Consider the following 21,319-nt stretch of genomic DNA (forward strand, 5'->3'; position numbering starts at 1 on the left):
GCCTTTGCCTCAAACTTGTACACCAGATCCATTTAAATGAAACAATCAGACATGGTTTGAATACAAAACCAAAGAATAACACAAACAGCCACAGACATGGATGACAGCTTCTGGGTAATATTGGAAAGTCACCAAACGCACGCCGGAATATCTAAAAGAAACAAAAGAAATGTTTGGAATACGTAAACGCAGACTATCCAGCAACGTAAAATGACAACCCTCCACTTATTGTTTCGCTCTCATGTTCCTTCGTGCGTTAAATCTAATCGTCCGTGTCCTGTAGTAGGTTCTACTAAATTTAGCATGGATTATAAACGATAGCTGATTATATATGACTTAGTGAAGGCATTGTGCAAGAGTTCAGAGCGTTTACGGTAACATACACGAGGAACAGTATTACAGCCGCGGGAGTGTCTTTAACTGTAGGAGAACCTGGACTGGGGTTGAATTATTCCAGGCCCTGTCCCTGTTACCTAGGGAATTACCTGAGGAGCGAGTCTATGATAATCTCTTCAACAGTGACAGACGTACACCACATTAGGATAAATATGAACTGGTTAAATATGAGTGCGAGCGAATATTACAAGCCGGAAAATCATTTTACGCATTTTATGACTGTAAACAGACTTACCTTAAAGCTCCACTGTGGATGGAACTACGAGTATGAATAGTACTAGAGCAAAGCAATTGAAATATATACTGGATATACGATTGCACCGTAACATCTGAGCATATGCAAATATGATAGGACACTCAAACAGAGGCACAAATGGTTCCTTCTTTTCGTCATATGCTCTTATAATTATGTGCCTGGCCTTCCCTTGCAGTGATGATAGGTGTGATGAAACGTACTTGAACTTTCAAAAGGGACCAAACAGATGGCCCTTACACATCTGACAATCACATATTGCTACTGAACTGTAACCATGTGCTTAAATGTTATTTTAAGTAGCGTGACATATTTTAAAAAGAGTTCAAGGGAGGGTAGCCTACCTTTCACAAATTTTGAAGGAAATATCATCCATAACATATTGCATCTGAATCTCAAACCACTGGCATCTGTGACTTATGCTGCCTTCCATTCAAAATCAGATGTGGATATTCCTACTTGATGTCTCCGATTTCCAAACATGAAGGCGTTCCACTGCCTAAAGTTTGGAAGATGATGTATGAGAAAATAAAATGGCAATGCTACCGTTTGCTGTCCAGATCTTGATTGTCAACAAAGGCCCTGTCCCAAATGGACTTCATGTGCACTTGGAGTCTTACGGACTTACAATGTCCCGCTTGGTGCCCATGCTCGTTAAGTCAACAAGACCGTAGGGTGTCCCATTTTGCATTTTTGCATTCAGAAGGGTGCTCACGAACACTCCCTTTGCAGCCATTATGCACCCTCGATCTGCACTTCTGCAGAGCCCACACTGGGGCAAGCTCCACAGCAGACTTCTACCCAACAGTCAAAGAGGCATTAAGTCACGAAAGTGTGGACTCGGAGGAAGACCGCAAGGGTTTAGGGTCCCATCTGGGACAGGGCCAAAGAAGTCCCATATTAAAGGATAAATGATGCTCCACAGTGCTAGAATTTGCTCTGCAGGTGGATGATTATCATCTTAGAGGATCATTTATCTGCAGATGTTTGCTTAACATGTTTTATCATCATTTAATGCAGGAACTTTATTGAAGTATTTTATTTGCTTATGACTGTGTGCATCTTACTGGATGCCACCATCTCACCAGAAGTTGTGGATTTCAACAGCAACTTCAAGTGGCATTCTATTGCAGTTTTCCCAAGTAGGAAGCTAGAAAGTCCAACTTTCTGATTTAAGTGGAAAGCAGCATAATTATAGGATGAGCATTGTCTTTTAGATCAACTTGTCACATCAACACTGTTTGATTGCCATCTCAAAACTTCCAAAATAAAATACATCTGAAATGTGTCAATAGCAAACCCTTGAAGAGCTTGCAGGTACATGTGATTTCTCTGACACTATGTAAAATTACATTCTTGATCATCAAAGCCAAGAGTGGAGTTTGTCTGTCCAGAGGCATCCATCTGTTGGAGTATGTGTGCCCAAATCATATCCCTTGCAGTCAGAGGTACGGTTCTATTGCTGAATGAGAACGACTGACCCAGTGAGTCAACACTCTCCCGACAGTTTGACTGAAGCTAAACATTATCGTTCTCATAAGTTGTCCAGGTGCTTTATGGTTCTTGTATATTGAGGGTGAGGTAACTGATGCTCTTCTGGTCCAAAGTTCACGTTGTGTCGTTTTCTAAATCAAATTATACCCCATAACAAACTAAACGGCAATTCAGCAGTGGCTGCTAAAGAAAGCCAAAGGACAAGAAGTGTACAGCAAATCCAGACTGACGGAATACCACGTAAAGGAACCAAAAAAAAAAAAAGATATAAATTTGTGCTTCTTTAGTTTCACATTGTCGTAGTCCTAGAAGTTACAGTTGGAGTCTGTTTGTCCTTTCTGTAGCTTGTTACTTTCCAATATATCATGTACACGTGCATGTACAGGTCCATTCAGGTCATCAGTAGCTTCATGACCACCTGTTTCACTCATCCGTTCTGGCTCACGCTATTCCTTGCAATCATAGTGTCTTAAGGAAAACACATCTCCTTGCACTTGAGACTTGAACAGTAGTTCATTTGGGGAAAAGTTGTCCGTGTTGCTCTTTCAGCCATCTGTTCATCCTGTAAGCCCTCCATCATCTTTGGTAATTATTGACACTTTGATGTGTCAGATCCATACACAGGGGTGACTGAGATGAAGATGTCAAGACATATGGAGAGAAATGGAAAAAAAAAAACAATGGAGCAAACATAAGCTCAACAAGAGACCACAAAGATGATGAGAAACCAAAGAAAAAGAAGACTTGAGGTGTGAAGCTAGGACAAAGGGAATGAGAAAGAGGAGGAAATGAAGGAGGCATTAGCCGGAAGGGTGGTCACGTGTTGGGGCAGTTCTTATTGCTGCCGCGGGGGGTGTCCTATGCTGGCGGTGTGTGTGCTGAGGGGTATCTGTATCATCTGAGGAGGAATGTCAGACAGATGGTGCAAAGCAGCTGGACGATCATAGGAAGAAGGTGAAGACTCTGGTGTGTCCCAGACAGAACTGCTGTAAACATAAAGACAAACACTCTATTACACTCTTTACACAACCACTTCTTTATTGTTGTCCGTTTGCCAGTTTGCTGACTTGTAACCTGAAGGTTGTGGGTTCGAATCTTAGGTCCGGCAGCTGTTTGGATATTAGCATGCTTCAGAATATTTTATTTTGTGTTCAACAGAAGAAAACATACTCATAAAGGTTTGGAACAATTTAAAGGTGAAAATAATGGTGAAAAAGTGAACTATCCCTTTAAGGGTACATACAGTCTGAGTACTCTATGGCACTATCCTTTTCAAGGATACTGCTCCAGATGTTGTAGCTGTAAAGGTAAAACTTTTGCACATGATTTCTGAGAGTGAATGTGACCTATGACTTGCATTCTATACAAACTGAGAGCTGTACATACGGAGAAGTGACTGGTTCAAGGCCTAAAGCATTGCAAATCTAATTCAAAGCATCCAAAATGGGGCAATTTACCTCAATATGTACTTCATAAAATGCTTTTGTAAAGAAAATCATTTCTTAACCTTAACCACACAATAGCTGCAGGGTCAGACCCCTTTCAGAAGAGAACTTGGGATGCTGTCGTAAATGGTTTTGTGCTCCTGTTGAGTTTTTGGCACAAAGGAGCACAGGACACTGAAAAAATAGATCAGACGAATGGGGTTACAGCGGCTGGCATCATCGTATAACTGAACTGGAGGCTGTAAGCGGTAATATCTATGAGCTACGGAAGACGGATGACCTGCTAGAGGACAATTACAAGTCATTATGCCTCCGAGGTAAAGTTGAGTAATATCTTTCGGCACAGGAAATGGCCTCAGATTATGATGAGGGCTGAACCAAACATGCTTGCAGTGTTATTTGAGAAGCAGACTCCAATCATAACACACACACGTGCGCATTTAATTATGCATACAAGCTGCCAACAAAATGGGTTTAATAAATAAAGAGCAGGTATTGTATTTAAAAAAATCAATATTAATTTATATTAAGGATTTCTCTGGCTAGCAGGAAATCAATATATTCATAATAAAGCTTTTTATTCTTCCTTTTCAATACAGAACAAGATCGTGTGAGCCCTGACATCTCTCTCAAGGACTTTTGAAGGAGGTGAGTAATTTTGAGAGTGGGTGTACAGATGTGTGGACAGGCTGCGTAAAAAAAAAAAAAAAAAAGAGTTTCAAAGAGAGAGGGAAATTAGTTAATAAAGCGTCCAAAAACTAATCTATCAACAGTCAGTGGGTGGCATAAGTTTTAATGTGTGTGTGTGTGTGTGTGTTGTGGGGTCTTTAGATTTCTAATTCAGATTCAACAGGTCACCTTCGTTTCAAATCACACATACTACTTCTCTCTCATTCTACCCACTCCGCCTTTCCACCCTACAGCCAAATCCCAGTCATGGTGTGATTTATGGGGACGCAGTAACACATGGGACGTCAGAGCCAATCATCATTCATCTCTAAAGAAAGAACAGCTCATGGTTGAGCTCCCATGGGCAGCACCCCCAGCAGAACAGGCCAGAGGAGACCAGGGTCATTCTGGCTATGCTGTACATTTTCATGTCCCAATCATGTCTAAAGATGAAAATCATATTCTCTACAAAAACAGGCAATTCATTAAGAAATATTCCAATATTTCTTAATTTGTTCCTTTACTAATTAATATTTACACAACATGTTTATTTGAGATTATTGGTTTTCTGTTTGGAGTCCTGAGTGTGAAATATCACTTTTCATCCAGTTAGTAAAATCCCTTAACTAACATAAATCGGTTCCTTAAATGACATAATCGTATAGGAAGCCACATCATTTTGGAGGGAAAACCAGCATTAGTCACTAAGTGTAAAGTGCTGCAAGGCCAGTCTTGAAGTTAGCATCACCCTGGTTCTCTCAACAAAAAGACAATAGGATTTTCCACTGGATTAGAGTATTGCTCTATATAAGAATATGAATATGTTTTATTCATTATATTAATCTTTAAAAAAATAACACAATTTGTATGAATTTTGAAGTAAATAACGAAGAATAAAAAGCTAGACTATAAACAAACTACACAATAGTCACTGTCTCCAACACTAAGCTTTCACCAACTCTTTCAGTCTTTATTTTAAAAAGCATTTCACTAAATATCAGAGTTAGAACAGTTTTCAAAAGGCTGTAAATGCAGAATAGTTAATAGATAGTAGGGATGCTTGATTAATCAAACGTGATTAATCCGATTCTCATGCGCATTTAGTCAGTAAAGCGGGTTCTGTGATTAGCAGTAAATCTTTATATTATAAAGGTGGAGCAGCATTTACTAGACAGAGCCGTAGTTCACTGACAAGCTACGCAAAATTGCATTCGTAATCGCAGACATTATAATTGTAGGTTTATGAAATCGACAAAACCTTTCACGATAATGACACCTGTCTGCATATCTTATCTGTGAACTAAGGCTCTGTGTAGTAAATGCTGCTCCATCTGAAAGCACATGAAAATATAATATTTAATAATGTTTTAACTCTAGATTCACTTTATAACATCAGTCAAGTGTTTAAAATAAGTCCTTCTGTGAGGTGATGTGGCTTCTTTAACAGAATAATTAAGGCACACAATATTTCATTGTTTTATAAGCAGTGATACCGATCGATCATCAAACTGATTCAAATAATGTTTAAAAATCAAAAGATTTGACAAATTGTCAACACTTTCTGCATCATGACATAATTATAATACATGATCATAATGCATTAATTATGCATGGCACGTGCAGTTAAAATAGTTTTGCTATTTATGTGCTCAAAGTATCATTTAAAAAAAAAATAGTGAAAAAAGAAAATTATCAGGGGCACAAGGCAGGAAGCGACGCAAAGAAGAGGAGCAGAAAAAATATCAATATAGAGGTAAAAATCACAACGACTGTGTATTAGACCGTGATGTTTAAATAGTATTTTGAAATAGCCTTTTTTAAACATCATAACTGGCAACACTGACACTGTGGAATGTTTTTGCTTGAGTTAATTGCGTATTTAATTTTACTTTATTTTCTACAAAATAAATGTAAGCATCTGTAATGTTGTTTTAATATCAGTTACATTAGTGCCTGCTTTTAATTCGCCAAAAAGTGTCTATATGTCTTTTGAAAAAGACCATGACTAGGACTATAAACTAGCATTCATAAAATTAAATAAGTTTAAGTGTGTTATTTATCCACTGTATGTATGCACAAACTTTAAATGAAAGGGATGGTTATGCTAATTAGACGAACTAACTAGCTAGCTGGCTAACATGTACAAATAATTAAAAAAAAACTTTTATTTTGTTGCCTTTGTTGGCTGTTAGACTATTTTAGGCATTTCATATGGCTCATATTTCTCTTTATTGTAATAAGTACTTTTCACTGTGCATAGTTGTGAGAGTAGGCTAGTTCATGTCTCCTCTCTTCAATAGACTATTTGAACAGATTCACTCATAAAATACTTACAAGGCACTTAAACTTCTCCATTTATTACTAGCACAATTTATTTACTACTCATTTATGTTAATACTTATCAGTATTTATGTAATGTGTTGTGTTGTATGTATTGTTGTGTTGTAATAGCTTGTGTTGACCACAGACCATATATCAGGCATTTAACTAAATACCCATTTAAAAAAATAACATTGACTTTAATACAATTGAACCAGACATACTAAAATGTGAGCTCCTTTCCGTGTTTTGAAAAACGCAAATACGTCATCCCTGCAGCTTTCTATTAGAAATTTGATGAATTCTCTGATGTGTTGTGGATTTAGCTGGTTCATCTCATTTACAATCTGAGAAATTGTTAAGGTTGACCTTAAAATCAAGCTGATCTTTTTACCACTTTATTCCCATCTTTTTAGGCATCCTTCCTATTAATCGTAAAAATACTCAATCTGTCAAAAGTTTTTGAGCTTAACCAGAACAGACTTCTGAAAGTATGTTATACCCACAGAGTTCCAAATGTACTGCATAACAGGAAAGACCCTGAAAAACATCAAAGAATCAAAGAGGAGAGGAGTTTCATTGATGAATGCACATATCCTCTATAGCATAGCCTCATGGGTCAGAGACAGAGCCTGCAAGCTAACAGGACACACATGCACAAACTCACATACACACAACTTTCCCCGAACAAACAACAGCTATCAGCAATCCATGCGGCTGGGAGCTGGAATATTCTCTCTGTGAGGGAGCTTTCACAATGATTGATCTTAATCATTAATTTGGCTCTTTTGTTCTGCCCTGCGGTGCGCCGCACGCAGCTCACGTTACACTTTCCTGTGTGTAAGCACAGCTCAGCACCTGTGGGCGGCATGAACAGGTTTTACTGTGTGGGCCGTGTGTGTGTGATATAACACCAGTGTTTATACCGACCCAGGTACAGAGGAGAGAGCAGAGCTGTACTACTTCAGAGACTAATGTATAAGCTTACATTAAAACTTGAAGCAATAATGGATTGTTTATTTTTTATTTTTATTTTTTTGGCTTCCTGAGGTGTTTAACCATTTAAAAAAAAACATTACAAATATCAGGTTGGAGCAGTAGGAGCTAGGTGGATTGGTATATGAAAATGTCCGTACGTGTCAGAAGAAACTAATGCCTAGCGGGCAGCACACATGCTTTGGCACATCGCACAGTGGTGCCTGTATGCGGGGGAATCTGTTTCGGGTCATTTTCCAGTTTGGGAGATAATTATTTGTTTTGTTTGACGGCAAGAGATAGAAAAAAAAAATGCAGCCTCCTTTAAAACAAAACAATGGTGTTAAAAGTGGGCTGAACCGTTTTATAGACCATAGTGCTAATGCTTGCTTACATGCCTTTCAGCAAATGAGCTGATGTGTTGGTACATTAATATTCATGATGACAAGGTTAACAATGTGTTTTCTCAACTTTTCAGATAGTTTTTGCACCCCTGAATGTCTAGACCCCATTTGACCCCAATTTAAAATACCATTACAATAATGATAATAAATAGGGACTTATGTTATGTAAACGTCAGGAATTGCAGCTGGTGTATCATTTAATTAAAATATATATTTTTTTTTTTTTTGCTAAATCCTAACATCCCTAGCTGTTTATTTAAAAATGACACTGCATGATAGTGGACTTAAAGAATTAAGATGTAGCTTTGAAATCTGAGACCATCTGGCAAATTAAGCAGTAAGACAAAAAAAGAAACCTAATTAGACAGAACTCCTCAGAATGTATATGATAATAATTTAAGACCATTTGGTGAACTCTTTAGTGAACTACAAATTTTTCTCAACCAAACAGAATCTCACGCACACAAAACATGTAGACACATTTATATATATATATATATATATATATATATATATATATATATATATATATATATATATATATATATATATATATATATAATTTTTATTTACCACTCTAACAAATGAATAAGATTTTTTGCATTATATAAACTACTGTAGATTTTTGTTGAAGTGTGCTTACAGTACTTGTCATAGCAATGTCACTGTCACACACACACAAAAATCCCTAACACTGTAGTCCTAAAAGAACCCAGGTAATATAGCTTTCTCTTGATTTTGATATTATACGGCCAGGACATGTTCTTGACAGGTTTCACAGAGTAAGAATAAGGGTTCTGCCATTTTTAATATTCAGAGCAAAAAGGTCAAGACTTCAATTTATCAAAAATCACTATGCCCTGAAAGTGTGATGATGATTTAAGTCTTTGATTTAAGGAATGATTCTATAAAAGACTGTGACACGAAGCACTGTGAGGTCATTTTTAAGGACAGTCACTGGTATACTCTTCATAGTTGTAATAGTATACATCATTTTTGATGAATTGGTCTTGCGCTCATCTGAATAATTCTTTGATAATTGTGTATCTTATCGTTTCTGAGAATGATTTTTGTCAAGAGTAACTGTGAACACTGTATTTCTGCTCTTTGGAAGGAAGGCCATATGAACCATATTGTCTTTTAAAATCTTCACAGTCTTTTATTTAAATTATTATCTATTACCTATTCATATTCGTGTATTCTTATTTGCTCATATACTCTTGATTTATGTGACTCTTTACTCATGTTTCTTAAATAAATATAAATGCAGCTTTGGTTAAATTGAGTGACTTCTTTAAAAAACATAAATTTTTAATTAGTAGTGTACTGCATGTGCATTGAGAGTCAACTATTTATAGTATGATTAATTTAATTAATTATATTAGGCATTTGTAAAGCATCAATTAAACAGTTTATTGTCCTGCATTACAGTAATGAGAATTTATCAATTCATCTGGTGTTCTGGACAGCTGCCCTGTCTCTCTCAGAGTGTCTGGCACTGGGCCTTTTCCTGTCTGTGTGGGTGCATTCACACCCATCATGTGCCAAGATCATCATTCAGGAGGAGACCCGAGGCCTGCCGCACCATCAGAGGGCTGCACGAGGTGAGAAGAAGCAGCCCACTACAGAAACATCTTACCTACTGACAGTTCATCTCTAAAACCTTCCTGTTGTGATCATTCAAACTCTGTCATCATTTACTCATCCTCATGTCCTTACAATGTCCTTACAGACCGTTTGATATTCTGTCTGTCTTATTAAAAGCTCAAAGAAGAACAAAAAACACCACAAATCATAATTGAAAGAGTTGACTTGTACTTCCTAGTATTCTGAAGTGATGTGATAGATTTGTGTGAGAAAATGTTAAAATTTCTTTTATCATTATTTTCACCTTTTAGGTTTAATTTTAAGGTCGTGGTTTACATGTCTTTTTGCTGTGAAATCTTTATAAAGTAAATGTAATAACTTTGATATATTTTAGTAATGTTTCAAGATGAACATTTACTGGACTGAAGGAACTTAATTTACTTGATTATCCATACATGTTAATAACTGAGCATCAAATATAAAAACGTATGAAAAATATCATAATATTGAGAAATGATTATTTGTTCATCTCCAAATTATTGTATTGCATTGCATAATTTTTCATCCACAATAAAAATGAAAAAGCTTTGCTCATCAAACTAAATATTTTAAATATAATTTTACTAAGACATATTATTGTGAGAAACAGAGTGATAACGTATGTAGGCAGTCTGCTATACTGTTATAATCATCTCATAGTTTTACATTACAAACTATAATAATTGCATCTTACTTTTAGCCAATAAATATCAGCAATTTTAGCTTAGTGTGGGCTTCTGAATCATCTCTAAGTTTTCAAATTTTGACTAAAGGTTCAATAAACTGCTACACTGAGAAAAAGAGAAGAAAAAAAGATCCTGACTATTATTTCATGTTAAGCTTTACAAGGTTAACTGCTGCTGAGGCATGAATGCATCGTCCAAAGCAGTTTTGTGAAAAGAACCAACTCAAAGGAACAGTTTGTTCACAAACCTGACGTCGCTTTTCTCATGGACGTTTACTAAGAAGAGCTAGAGTGCATGTCAAGATTTGTATGACTTCAATCTTTGCATTGTATCGATTACTTATATGATTCATTTATGGTACTTTTTCATCTTTTGAAAGTCCAAGCAGTACTTCCAAATGTTCTCCACTTGTGTTCAACAAAAGAAAGTAAGTCTTTGGAACAACAGAAGCATAATTAAATAAGACTGATTTAAGGTCAGTTCTCAGTGCTGTTTCATCACTTACAGACTTTTGACTTTTCCAAAAAAATTAAAATAAATGCTGCACGCTGTGGCTTTTAGTCACTCAGTCATCTACATGAAGGAATATAATGAAGTTCATTACTGAAGCATCAAGACTGAGGAGTGTTTTGTGCTGTAGAAGTGTCACTGATGGTACAGACCTGTTTTGTCCACGCTATCCTTTTGTTTGCATTTCCCCTTGGAAACAGAAACGTCATCAATAGCGATGTCTCCCTCAAAGCCGTTTCCACGGATACCTTCGAACACCACCTGACAAAGAAAAACACGAGTTAGATAGCCGTACCACCCATGACATGTTTGCTCTGAAGACACTCTAGCTCATTAAAATGCACACATTTCTTCCATTCCCAACAAACACACACACACATAAGGAGAAATTAACTGAAACATTTATATTTTTGTTTGGGACATCACAATCAGCAACGAACAAAATTTAAACAAACTGAACTCCAACATCCACGCCAATAACAGTGAGAAAACTCCCGAAGAACTGACTGACTTTATAATTTATGAGTGTGAATTTAAATTGATTGGCCACATCCCAAAATAAAGTTGAATAACTCAATGCCAGGAATAGGAATTATTCTTTGTAATTACAAAAAACAGAACAGAAGTTTTCATAAACAAACTTTCTGACAAAAATAGATAATAATTTATGTTCTGAGTAATTATGCATGTTTATAACTTTATACATCGTAACTGATTTGACATAATTATCCAAAATACTGTCAAAGAAATTAACCATCAAACCAGGTTTACATTTGAAAATACAGCACCACAAAATGACCATATTATTATTTTCAGATACATTTATAAAAAATAATGCATATACTGCAGCAGAAGGAAATGATAGAAAAACCTTATTTTGAATATTATATATATATATATATATATATATATATATATATATATATATATATATATATATATATATATATATATATAAAACAGTAGAACAAAAACAATTTAGAACATTTATTCATATGATCTAACATTTATGATTTTTAATTTAAAAGCAGGAACTGAACTTGATTTTGAACACCAGTCTCAATATGATTCTGAATTCTGAATGACACAAGATTATCTTGCTTGATCTGTCCGCTGCTTTTGACATGGTTAATCACCAGATCCTGCTGTCAACCCTACTGAACCATACTCCAGTGGTTTGAGTCTTACCTATCAGATATCTTGGAGAGGTGAGGTGTCCAAGGTGCAACATCTAACTACTGGGGTGCCTCAGGGATCAGTTCTTGGACCACTTCTCTTCTCTGTCTACATGGCAACATTAAGTTCTGTCATTCAGAAACATGGCTTTCATACCACTGCTGATGACACTCAACTATTCCTCTCATTCCATCCTGATGATCCGATGGTATCTGCTCGCATCTCAGCTTGTCTAACAGACATTTCATGCTGGATAAAGGACCATCATCCCTCAACTCAACCTTGCCAAGACAGAACTGCTTGTGGTTCTAGTAAACCCATCGTTTCATAGCAATTTCACCAACAAGTTAGGCACATCAACCCAAAACTCCTCCAATGCAATGCTCTCTTGGTAGGTCTTCCAGCCCATTCTATCAAACCTTTACAATTGATCCAGAACGCGGCAGCAGGATTAATTTTTAATGAGCCGAAAAGAATACACATCACACCTCTGTTTTTCAATTTGCAATGGCTACCAATAGCTGCTCGCATAAAATTCAAGACATTGATGTTTGCCTACAAAACTACCACTGGCTCTGCACCCATTTACCTAAATTCATTACTTCAGACTTTGCAAGTGAACGCCGCTTGATTGTGCCATCCCAAAGAAGCACAAAGTCACCTTTATGGACTTTCAAAAAAAATGTTCCCTCCTGGTGGAATGACCTCCCCAACTCAATCCGAGCAGCTGAGTCCTTAGCCATTTTGTAACACAAGATGCAACTCCTGCAAATGTGTTCACATTGTCCCTCAGCCTCTTCGTTACACATCTTCAAGAATCGGCTTATAACACATTTCTTCCATCTTCATTTGACCCTCTAACTTTGTCACTCACTATTCTAATTCTATTCTTAATAAATAAATAAATAATCGAACTACCTTTGTAATCTTTTTGTATTCTATCTATTTTCTTTTCATTTATTATACAATTATAAAAAGACCTCTAACACTAGCTTGCTCTATTCGTTTTCTATTCTATCTATTTTCTTTTTATTTATTATATTATTTAAAAGCCCTTGCTATGTGTACTGCGTTTAAGCTCATTAATAAGTCACTTGTAATGTAGTAACAACTAAAGTTTTTTTTCTTGTTTTTTTTTTCACTACAGTGCACTTTAAAAACATAACAGTACAATATTAAACATTTGTACAGTAAGTTCTAAAAAAAAAATTACATATTGGCCTATAAAGTCTTAATAATAAGGTTCCTCCCACATTCTCTGCTGGTATTTATTTTCTCCCCATGTAAGCTGCATTTGACTGACAGCTTAATTACAGCAGCTCTGAAGCTCACTGCAGAGACCTAATCAGATCCATGTCAGAGTTACGTTCAGTCTAACTGGAGTTTACAGAATTACTCCTTTCCCAGACAAACACACACACACACACACACACCACTAAACCCCACCTGGCGGACTAACGCACAAGTAATTGAAATGTATAAATGAGCAAAAGTGAGCAGAGCAATCCCCACAGCCCCTTAAAACAGATCTAAAGCAATTCACACTTTCTCAAACTTTACAGAATTGCTTTTTTTTTTTTTTAAGTTAGAAGAACTTTTCCATACTGTAACATGGACAAAATTTGTAGATCTTTTAAGGGCACAGGGCAGGCCTTTCATGTTTTTTAGCGGGGGCTAATCCTGGGCGTTGGGGGTGCTATTCATATTTTTCAAGTGAATGCTTGAAATATATTATTTAGGTAGTACTTTACAATAATAAACACATGAATACACTTGAATACATTAACTAACATTAACTAATCAAACCTTATTGTAAAGTGTTACAATTATTTGTTAATAAACTATACAGTATATATGTTCACAAAAACACTGTTAAATAAAGTACATGATTTGGCATAGCAGCCAAAACAAATAATAACTGTTCCCTTACCTAAATCCTGCGTTTGGACCAGATCGGTTGCAGACTCACATCTGTGCTTTGGAAATTATTATCTTTTTCTATATAGTGTAGTAGTTAGCTTTGTCTGTGTCGTATGTGGCCGCTTGTCAAGCATGAAAAACACAATTCTTAATATATCATCTTATACAGCATGCAAAGAGTGCTCCCTTTAAATTTATTAAAAACTGTCACTCGTTCATTACGGTCTAACAAAGAAAAAAAAATAAACAATGAACATGAATACACAATGAAACTATGTAAAATGTCTTCGTTAGAAAAAACCTCTGATTGGCCACTGCGTTTTAGAAATCAGTAAACATGTCTGTGATTGGCTACATTGCTCACCTCTGCGAAAATGCATGGTAAAATAATTTGACGCTTTCCAAAGAAGAAGATATAACCAGATTGTTTGCCAACTCTATTTCGATATGCTATTATTACGAAGAAAGTACTGCAAATACATTTTTTATAGCATGGTTCACAAACTTGACCAGGTGAAGATAGCATGCACACATTCTTGACCTGTGTGCTTTAATGAACACAACACACAGACTCCCATGGTGCCCAAGTGAACGAGTGACTCTGAATAAATAACAGAGGCTGCGCGCGATCAAGGGCTGAGGGCAGATGGGTAATTTGATTTGTCTTGTGTGTGTAAAACAGTTTCTTTGTCTGTGCTAATTGGCTGCGGGGCCACAGTGGACGCTGGGTGACACGACATCATTAGGGCAATGTCAAGCAGCGCTCCATAAGCATATTTGCTCACCTGAATATATATCCATGCATTACAAACCCAGACTCTCAAACACACACAGAATGCATTTAACTCGCGGTACACTTCCAGAATTACAAGGTCACTGTATGCATAAAAAACACGCTCAAAGGGCAAACGCAAACATGCAAAACATGCACAAAGAGATCTTGCCATAGTCTGTTGTAGCAGTAATTGGTAGGTGAGGCGATGTGTTTTCTCTCTGTTCATTAATGCAAATGGCTTCCTCTAACGGGCAGAGCACAGTTGACTTTAGTGGGTTGAGCTCATTAAGAATATGACAGACCATTCACCTCTCACACATGAGCTCAGATGCCAGCGGAGACAGAAAGAAACAATTATGTGCGGCATCTGAGAGGCGTAGGCAAGCAGACGCCTCTTCACCACCATGTTCATTAGATTGGGTGAGATAGAAAGCAGCGTGCAGGAGCGGGGGAGAGATAGAGCTGAAGCAGAACTTAAAGAAACAGTTCAACCAAAAATCCTAGCTTTTGTGGAACGCAAAATGTGAAGTTACAAAGAATATCGCTGCAGCTCTTGTCCATACAAAGACAAAAACATCACTGAGCTGAACTTATATTTTGGTTCCTGTACCATTCACAAGTACAGTAATTATATATATATATATATATATATATATATATATATATATATATATATATATATATATATATATACATGTACATTATTTATATAATTTAGTTTATGCATATTTATCCAAAGCAACTCGCAAACAAGGAGAAAAAAAAACCTGTCAATTAAAATTCTATCATATAAAACCCCTAGATTGATCAGAGAACTACATGCTTTAAGTGTTCAATAGTTTGGAGTAATTATTATTATTATTAATTTGCTTTGCACAGCAAATCAGCATATTTGAATGATTTCTGAAATATCATGTGAAACTGAAGACTGGAGGAATGATGCTGCTTATTTTTATAAATAAGCCAGAACAGGTTAAAAAAACTGTATCTGTTATGTATTGAACTGTTAACTGGTCTGTCTGATCAAAACGTGACCTTGATTGTCAGAAAATTAACAAAACATCAAATTCAGGGCATTTTTTGTTTGTTTATTTTTTACACAGAGTTAATGTTAATCTTACTTTAGCTCAATTGGTAGAGCATTGCCCTATCTAGCGTAAGGTTGGGGGTTCAATTCCCAGGGAACACATGATAGGTAAAAATTTATAGCCTGAATGCACTGTAAGTCGCTTTGGATAAAAGTGTCTGCTAAATGCATAAATTTTCATTTAAAAAAAAAAATATATATATTTAGTTAATAATTCACAAAGTGGAATCCCCAAGCAGACGATGTCTGTTTAAAAATGAGTAGAATAACGTAAACTGCAAGAGTATATTTCAAATTGATCATTTAAATGAGTGATGTGATTTATTTTTTTATTTTATTTTTTTGATGGACACACTTGCAAGTTTAATCCAGAAGTTTTCATGCTCCTATAAAAGCAACAGGATATATATATATTATTTTTTTTGCCTTTTTGGTTTAAGAAATAAAGTGGTTAGTGAACTGAGAAAAGCTAATTCATCTTGTTTCATGCAGTTGTTTGCTGATGCACAGGGCAATAGTTCACTTATTTGGAAAGATAAGAATAATTTTATCAAAGTAAAGGCATAACAAAACGGAATATAAATGGAAAGGTCAGTATTGATAGTTTGGAAATTGCAAATGAATTTAATACCTTTTTTGTTAAGTCAGGAGAAGAACTTGCAACAAATTTCAACTAAATTTGTTTATCACATGATATACTAAGAAATCAATCTCCATATAACCCTAACTTTTCTCAACAAGCTCTAAACAGCAATGTGTTAAAATCAACTGTGTAAATCCATAACTTAAAAAATGCAAATTATGTGTACCACAAGGTTCAATATTGGGCCTGTTGCTCTTTTGTTTATATATAAATGATTTACCTGAATGTTGCAAGGAGGTTTGTTGTCAAATGTATGCAGATGACACAATTGTTTATGTAACAAGCTGAAAATTTTCATCTGGCTGTTGAAATGTTAACCAGGCAATTCAGTGTTTCCCAGTGGCTGCAGGATAACGGTTTAACTTTAAATCACAACAAAACAGTTTCAATGTGTTTTTCATTAAAGAACAAAGCACTAGATGTATTTAAAATCAAAATTTACTAAAAGGAAATCAAGGAAGTGAGTGAATTTAAATATTTAGGTGTCACTGTAGACTCTAAGCTTAAGTTTGATGCCCTTTTTAAGAAAATGAAAGACTATTAAGACAAATTTGAACTGTTTTCATATGATAATACTATGTTTATCTATTAAAGCAGCCCAAATGTTTATGCATGCTATGATATTATCACATATGACCTATTGTGCGATAATCTGGGGTCAGACTTCCCACTCAGTTGTTAAATCTATAATGGCATTGTACAAACAAACTTTAAAAGTAATGGATCAGAAACCAATAAAATGGCATCATTGTCAAATTCTTCAAAAGTATAATTTGCTAAGTTTTGATAATCTTTTATAGTTTTAATTTATAAAAACAGTATTTAAGTGTATTTAAGTGGCCTTGTCCCTAATGTGATGTGTAAGTTGACACAAAAATTCAGTAGCAATGGAGCAAAGACCAGAGGGGCAGTAAGTGAGAATTGTAGTGTTCGGAGATGCAGAACTACTGTAGGTCAATCATCCTTTCTTTAGTGGAAGATTTAAATCTATGGAACACTGCAAGTTTTCTCTATAAAGCTCAAACTATGGCTGAAATCTTTACAGCGTTGTGAACATTGAGTAACTTTTTTTTTTTTTTTACTGTTTATACAGGGTGGTTGAAGGGTAAGTATATTCATTCGTCAATACGTCATACCTCATACGTCATGTTCCCGGAACTGCTTCTGCTTTACAAAAGTGAGCGCAAGCTAGATTAAAGTGATTATAACATTTTAAATATGGATATTTTTCTTACAAATACGCATCGATTCGCTTCAGAAGACCTTTGTTCACCCCCTGGAGCCGTGTGAGACACTTTTTTTTATTTTTATTGATTAGCTTTTTATTAAACTTATCTTGGACTGATGCAGTGTGACACCCGCTGAGTGGCATCTAACAGCTTGAAAAATCAAAGACAAATTTTAAATAACTCTGACTGGATCCGTATGAAAGAAGAAAGTCAAATATACCTAGGATGACTTCAAGGTGAGTAATTTATGGCCTAATTTTCATTTTTGGGTGAACTAACCCGTTAAAGGGGGGGTGAAATGCTATTTCATGCATACTTAGTTTTTTACACTGTTAAAGAGTTGGATTCCCATGCTAAACATGGACAAAGTTTCAAAAATTAAGTTGTACGTTTGAAGGAGTATTTCTGTTCCAAAAATACTCCTTCCGGTTTGTCACAAGTTTCGGAAAGTTTTTTTCGAGTATGGCTCTGTGTGACGTTAGATGGAGCGGAATTTCCTTATATGGGTGCTAAGGGCGCGTCTGCCGGAAGAGCGCACGCTCCCGTATAGCAAAGCAGAGAGAGGCTGTGCACAGACAATCACTGATCAGAGCCAGAGCGTCGCGAAATGTCACAAAAGGAATGTGTTTTTGGTTGCCAGGGCAAGACAACCCTGCACAGATTACCAAAAGAGAAACAGCATTAAGGGACCAGTGGATGGAGTTTATTTTTACAGAGCATCAACGGAGTTGTGCAAGTGTTTGTGTTTGTTCCCCTGCATTTCGAAGATGCTTGTTTTACAAACAAGGCCCAGGTTGACGCTGGATATGTACATCGTTTATTTCTTAAGGATAATGCAATCCCAACGAAAAAGGGTCACGATCGTGTGTTGGAACCGCAGGCGGTGAGTAAAACTGCTTCAAATATATCTGTGTTGTTAACTTAGCTATAGCCGTGTAAGCACATCAAGTAAACAACATGCGATGTTGTTATCAAACTGCACTTTCCACATATACAGCTTACAAAAAAAAAAAAAAAAAAAAAGACGACAAAGTGGAACTTAGTCATTTTCCAAAACCGCTAAGCAAATATATACCGTTTCAGTACACACCACATAGAGAAGCCTTTGCTGATGCTGCTCTTGTTAAATTTCAGCTTCTGGATCTGTGTCACCGCTTCCAGACTCGCTCAACACAAAATCCTACTCGCGCTCGTGATTCTTTAGCTCCGCCCACACGTCACGCCTCTAGGCGCTCGTGTTTTTCCGGGAAAAATCGGTACAGACTATCTTTCTCTTATGAATATAATAAAACTAAAGACTTTTTGGAGTTATGAAGGATGCAGTACTACTCTATAGGTACTCAAGATTAACAGGATATTGAGTGAAAACGAGCATTTCACCCCCCCTTTAAGTACTTTTTTTCTGTATGCTGGTTGATTTACATTTATGTTTGTGACTTTGTATAAAGTTACATATGTGCATACTATGTTAATATGCCATTGTTGAATGTTTAGGTACAACATATACATATACTGTAGTTATCTGTATATACGATACTTGTACTTGTTTTGTTCCTTGTGATGATTTATTTATTTGCTTGTTTTGATTTTATGTCAATTGTATGCATTGTCCCTGTGAAATAAGCAAACAAATAAATAAAATTAAATCTTTCAATCATTTTTTTATTCAGTTAATGCAGTCTTGGTAAGCAAAATATATTAGTTTTAAAAACATTTCTAAAAATCATAATTATTCCACATTTTTGACCGGAAGTTAAATATCGGTGGCAGACAGAAAGATATTTTTTAATATAATAAATTACTTTGAACAGATTTGTTTAAGTTTTTTTAAGAAAATACTTTTGATCTCAGACTACAAATCTGAGCACAGTTTGAGGTCTCTTTTTCTCCATTAAATCTCATCACTGTAAAAAGGGAAACAATTAAACAATATAAAACTTAGTTTTTCTCTCCAATGGGAAAATGCAAATTTTAGGTTGAAATAATCCACTGAACATGGCAGGAAGATTTCCAGAGCAGCTGCTGTAACGGAGACTCACAGTCCGGTGAATTTCATCAACCAAACACTGTGGAGAGCAGTGGTAGCAGGCAGGCGAGAGGTGAGAGTGATGGGAAATTTCCAGAACACAGAGAGGAGAGGTTAATGGATAACAAACACGACAAAGAGCTGAGAGCATCAGCAGAGAAACCAGCGAGCGATAAAGAGAATAAAGAGAAAAGAGGAGATGATGAGGAAAGAGCTTAAAGGGCTGTGTGAAAATGGATCAGCACTCGCAGAGTGGACGCTTTTCTCTGCTCTTCTCTCAATCTTTTCAGAAAATCATAATTAAGCAAAGCTAATTAGCAGCCCTCCCTCGCTCCCTCAACTCTTCCTTTGTAAAGCTCCTGAGCTTTTGTCATCATCTTGTTTCCCCGCTGGCATCTTTCACACAGCAGTACAAAACACTTCTGCCTTCAGTGACCTTTTCCATTAAGATACGGGAAAAGGACTTTAGAGATGCGTAAGATAAACTGCAGACTTTAGAATAGATTTTAACATTTTCTGTAGTGCTATTTGCCTGTGGAAAAGATGCCACCAAAAGTGTTGCGAGTGGATTTTAGATCATCGATAATTCTATCGCTCAGGGGTTCCCTACACATCCAAGTAAAAAAAAAACAACCTTCAAATATTTCTGACATTAAGATCTCTAGCTATATATGAAGATACCAACATCAATTTACAATATTTATTTGTTTATAGAATTGAATACTGTTATTCCACAATGATACATTAAACTGATTAAAAAAAAAAAAAATACTGTTCTCTTAAAGAATTCGGGGAAAAAAAAGATTTTGGAATCATGTCAACACAGCGATTTTGTCGTTAGTGTTAGTAGTTTGTTTAAATCACACTTATCATTTAAACTAAATACAGACAATGTCTGCTAGTGCCAGAAACCTTGGCACAACATTCTAATAAAGTAAAATTCTACTAAATTGCTGGATATAAAGTTAAGTTACTGTGGTAGCAAGCGTTTATATTTGTGTTAAACAGCCCAATACCAGGCAGGTGGCATTTAAGAGCTCTATAAAAGAGAACAGCTATACTGGGCTTTTACACATACAGCACCAACTGGCCTTAACTGCTGTTTGAAACTGTCACAGACAGGGAACATTTAAACATACACCAGAGGAGCATAAGACCGGAGCCAATGCTATATCACTGGTAGAGTTTGTGAATCTAAGAAAACACATTACACACATAAAAAAAAAAAAAAAAAAAAAAAAAAAAAATATTGGCCTGAATTTCTAATATTTTAACCAGTTCCATAAACTGAAGGTCTTAAAAAGCATTTGAAAAAGACCTACACAGACTGGACTAATTTTAAATAGGAAGGTAGGGTAATGATAATAATATTCATCTGAGCTTTTCTTTCAATCACGTTCGATTTGGCCATGGCAGTAATCTTCCATGCTTTAAACAGACTGTGCGTTCCCCCGCCGTTAAAGATTACGTTTTCTTTTATCTTCTATAAAGACGCATGAAAATGTAAGGAGTGGTAAAAAGAGTTCCCATGTGTAAAGTCCTTTGAATCTTCTCTGCAGCCCGCAGCTTTTTGGTTGCACTTAGTGCTTTTTATATTGAAAACAGGTTGCACGTGGATGGTAAAACATTGCTTTGCTTCTGTGTAAGACAGACAGAACTAAAAATGTTCGATAAGAATTATAGAAT

At 35.9% G+C, this 21,319-nt stretch overlaps 1 protein-coding gene across 1 annotated transcript in view; it reads right to left on the minus strand.

Moving 5' to 3' along the window:
* Positions 1–1,854: 1,854 nt before the first annotated feature.
* Positions 1,855–21,319, minus strand: part of LOC113100029 (MAM domain-containing glycosylphosphatidylinositol anchor protein 1-like) — an 84,707-nt gene continuing 65,242 nt past the window's right edge. Inside the window, exons 12-13 of the mRNA XM_026264897.1 lie at positions 10,930–11,038; positions 1,855–3,129 (exon numbers count right to left, since the gene is read on the minus strand). Coding sequence (XP_026120682.1) covers positions 3,038–3,129; positions 10,930–11,038 — 201 coding nt within the window. The 3' untranslated portion in view covers positions 1,855–3,037. The remainder of the gene's footprint in view (positions 3,130–10,929; positions 11,039–21,319) is intronic.

This window comes from Carassius auratus, unplaced genomic scaffold, assembly GCF_003368295.1.
Source record: "Carassius auratus strain Wakin unplaced genomic scaffold, ASM336829v1 scaf_tig00217114, whole genome shotgun sequence".
Lineage (NCBI taxonomy): Eukaryota > Metazoa > Chordata > Actinopteri > Cypriniformes > Cyprinidae > Carassius > Carassius auratus.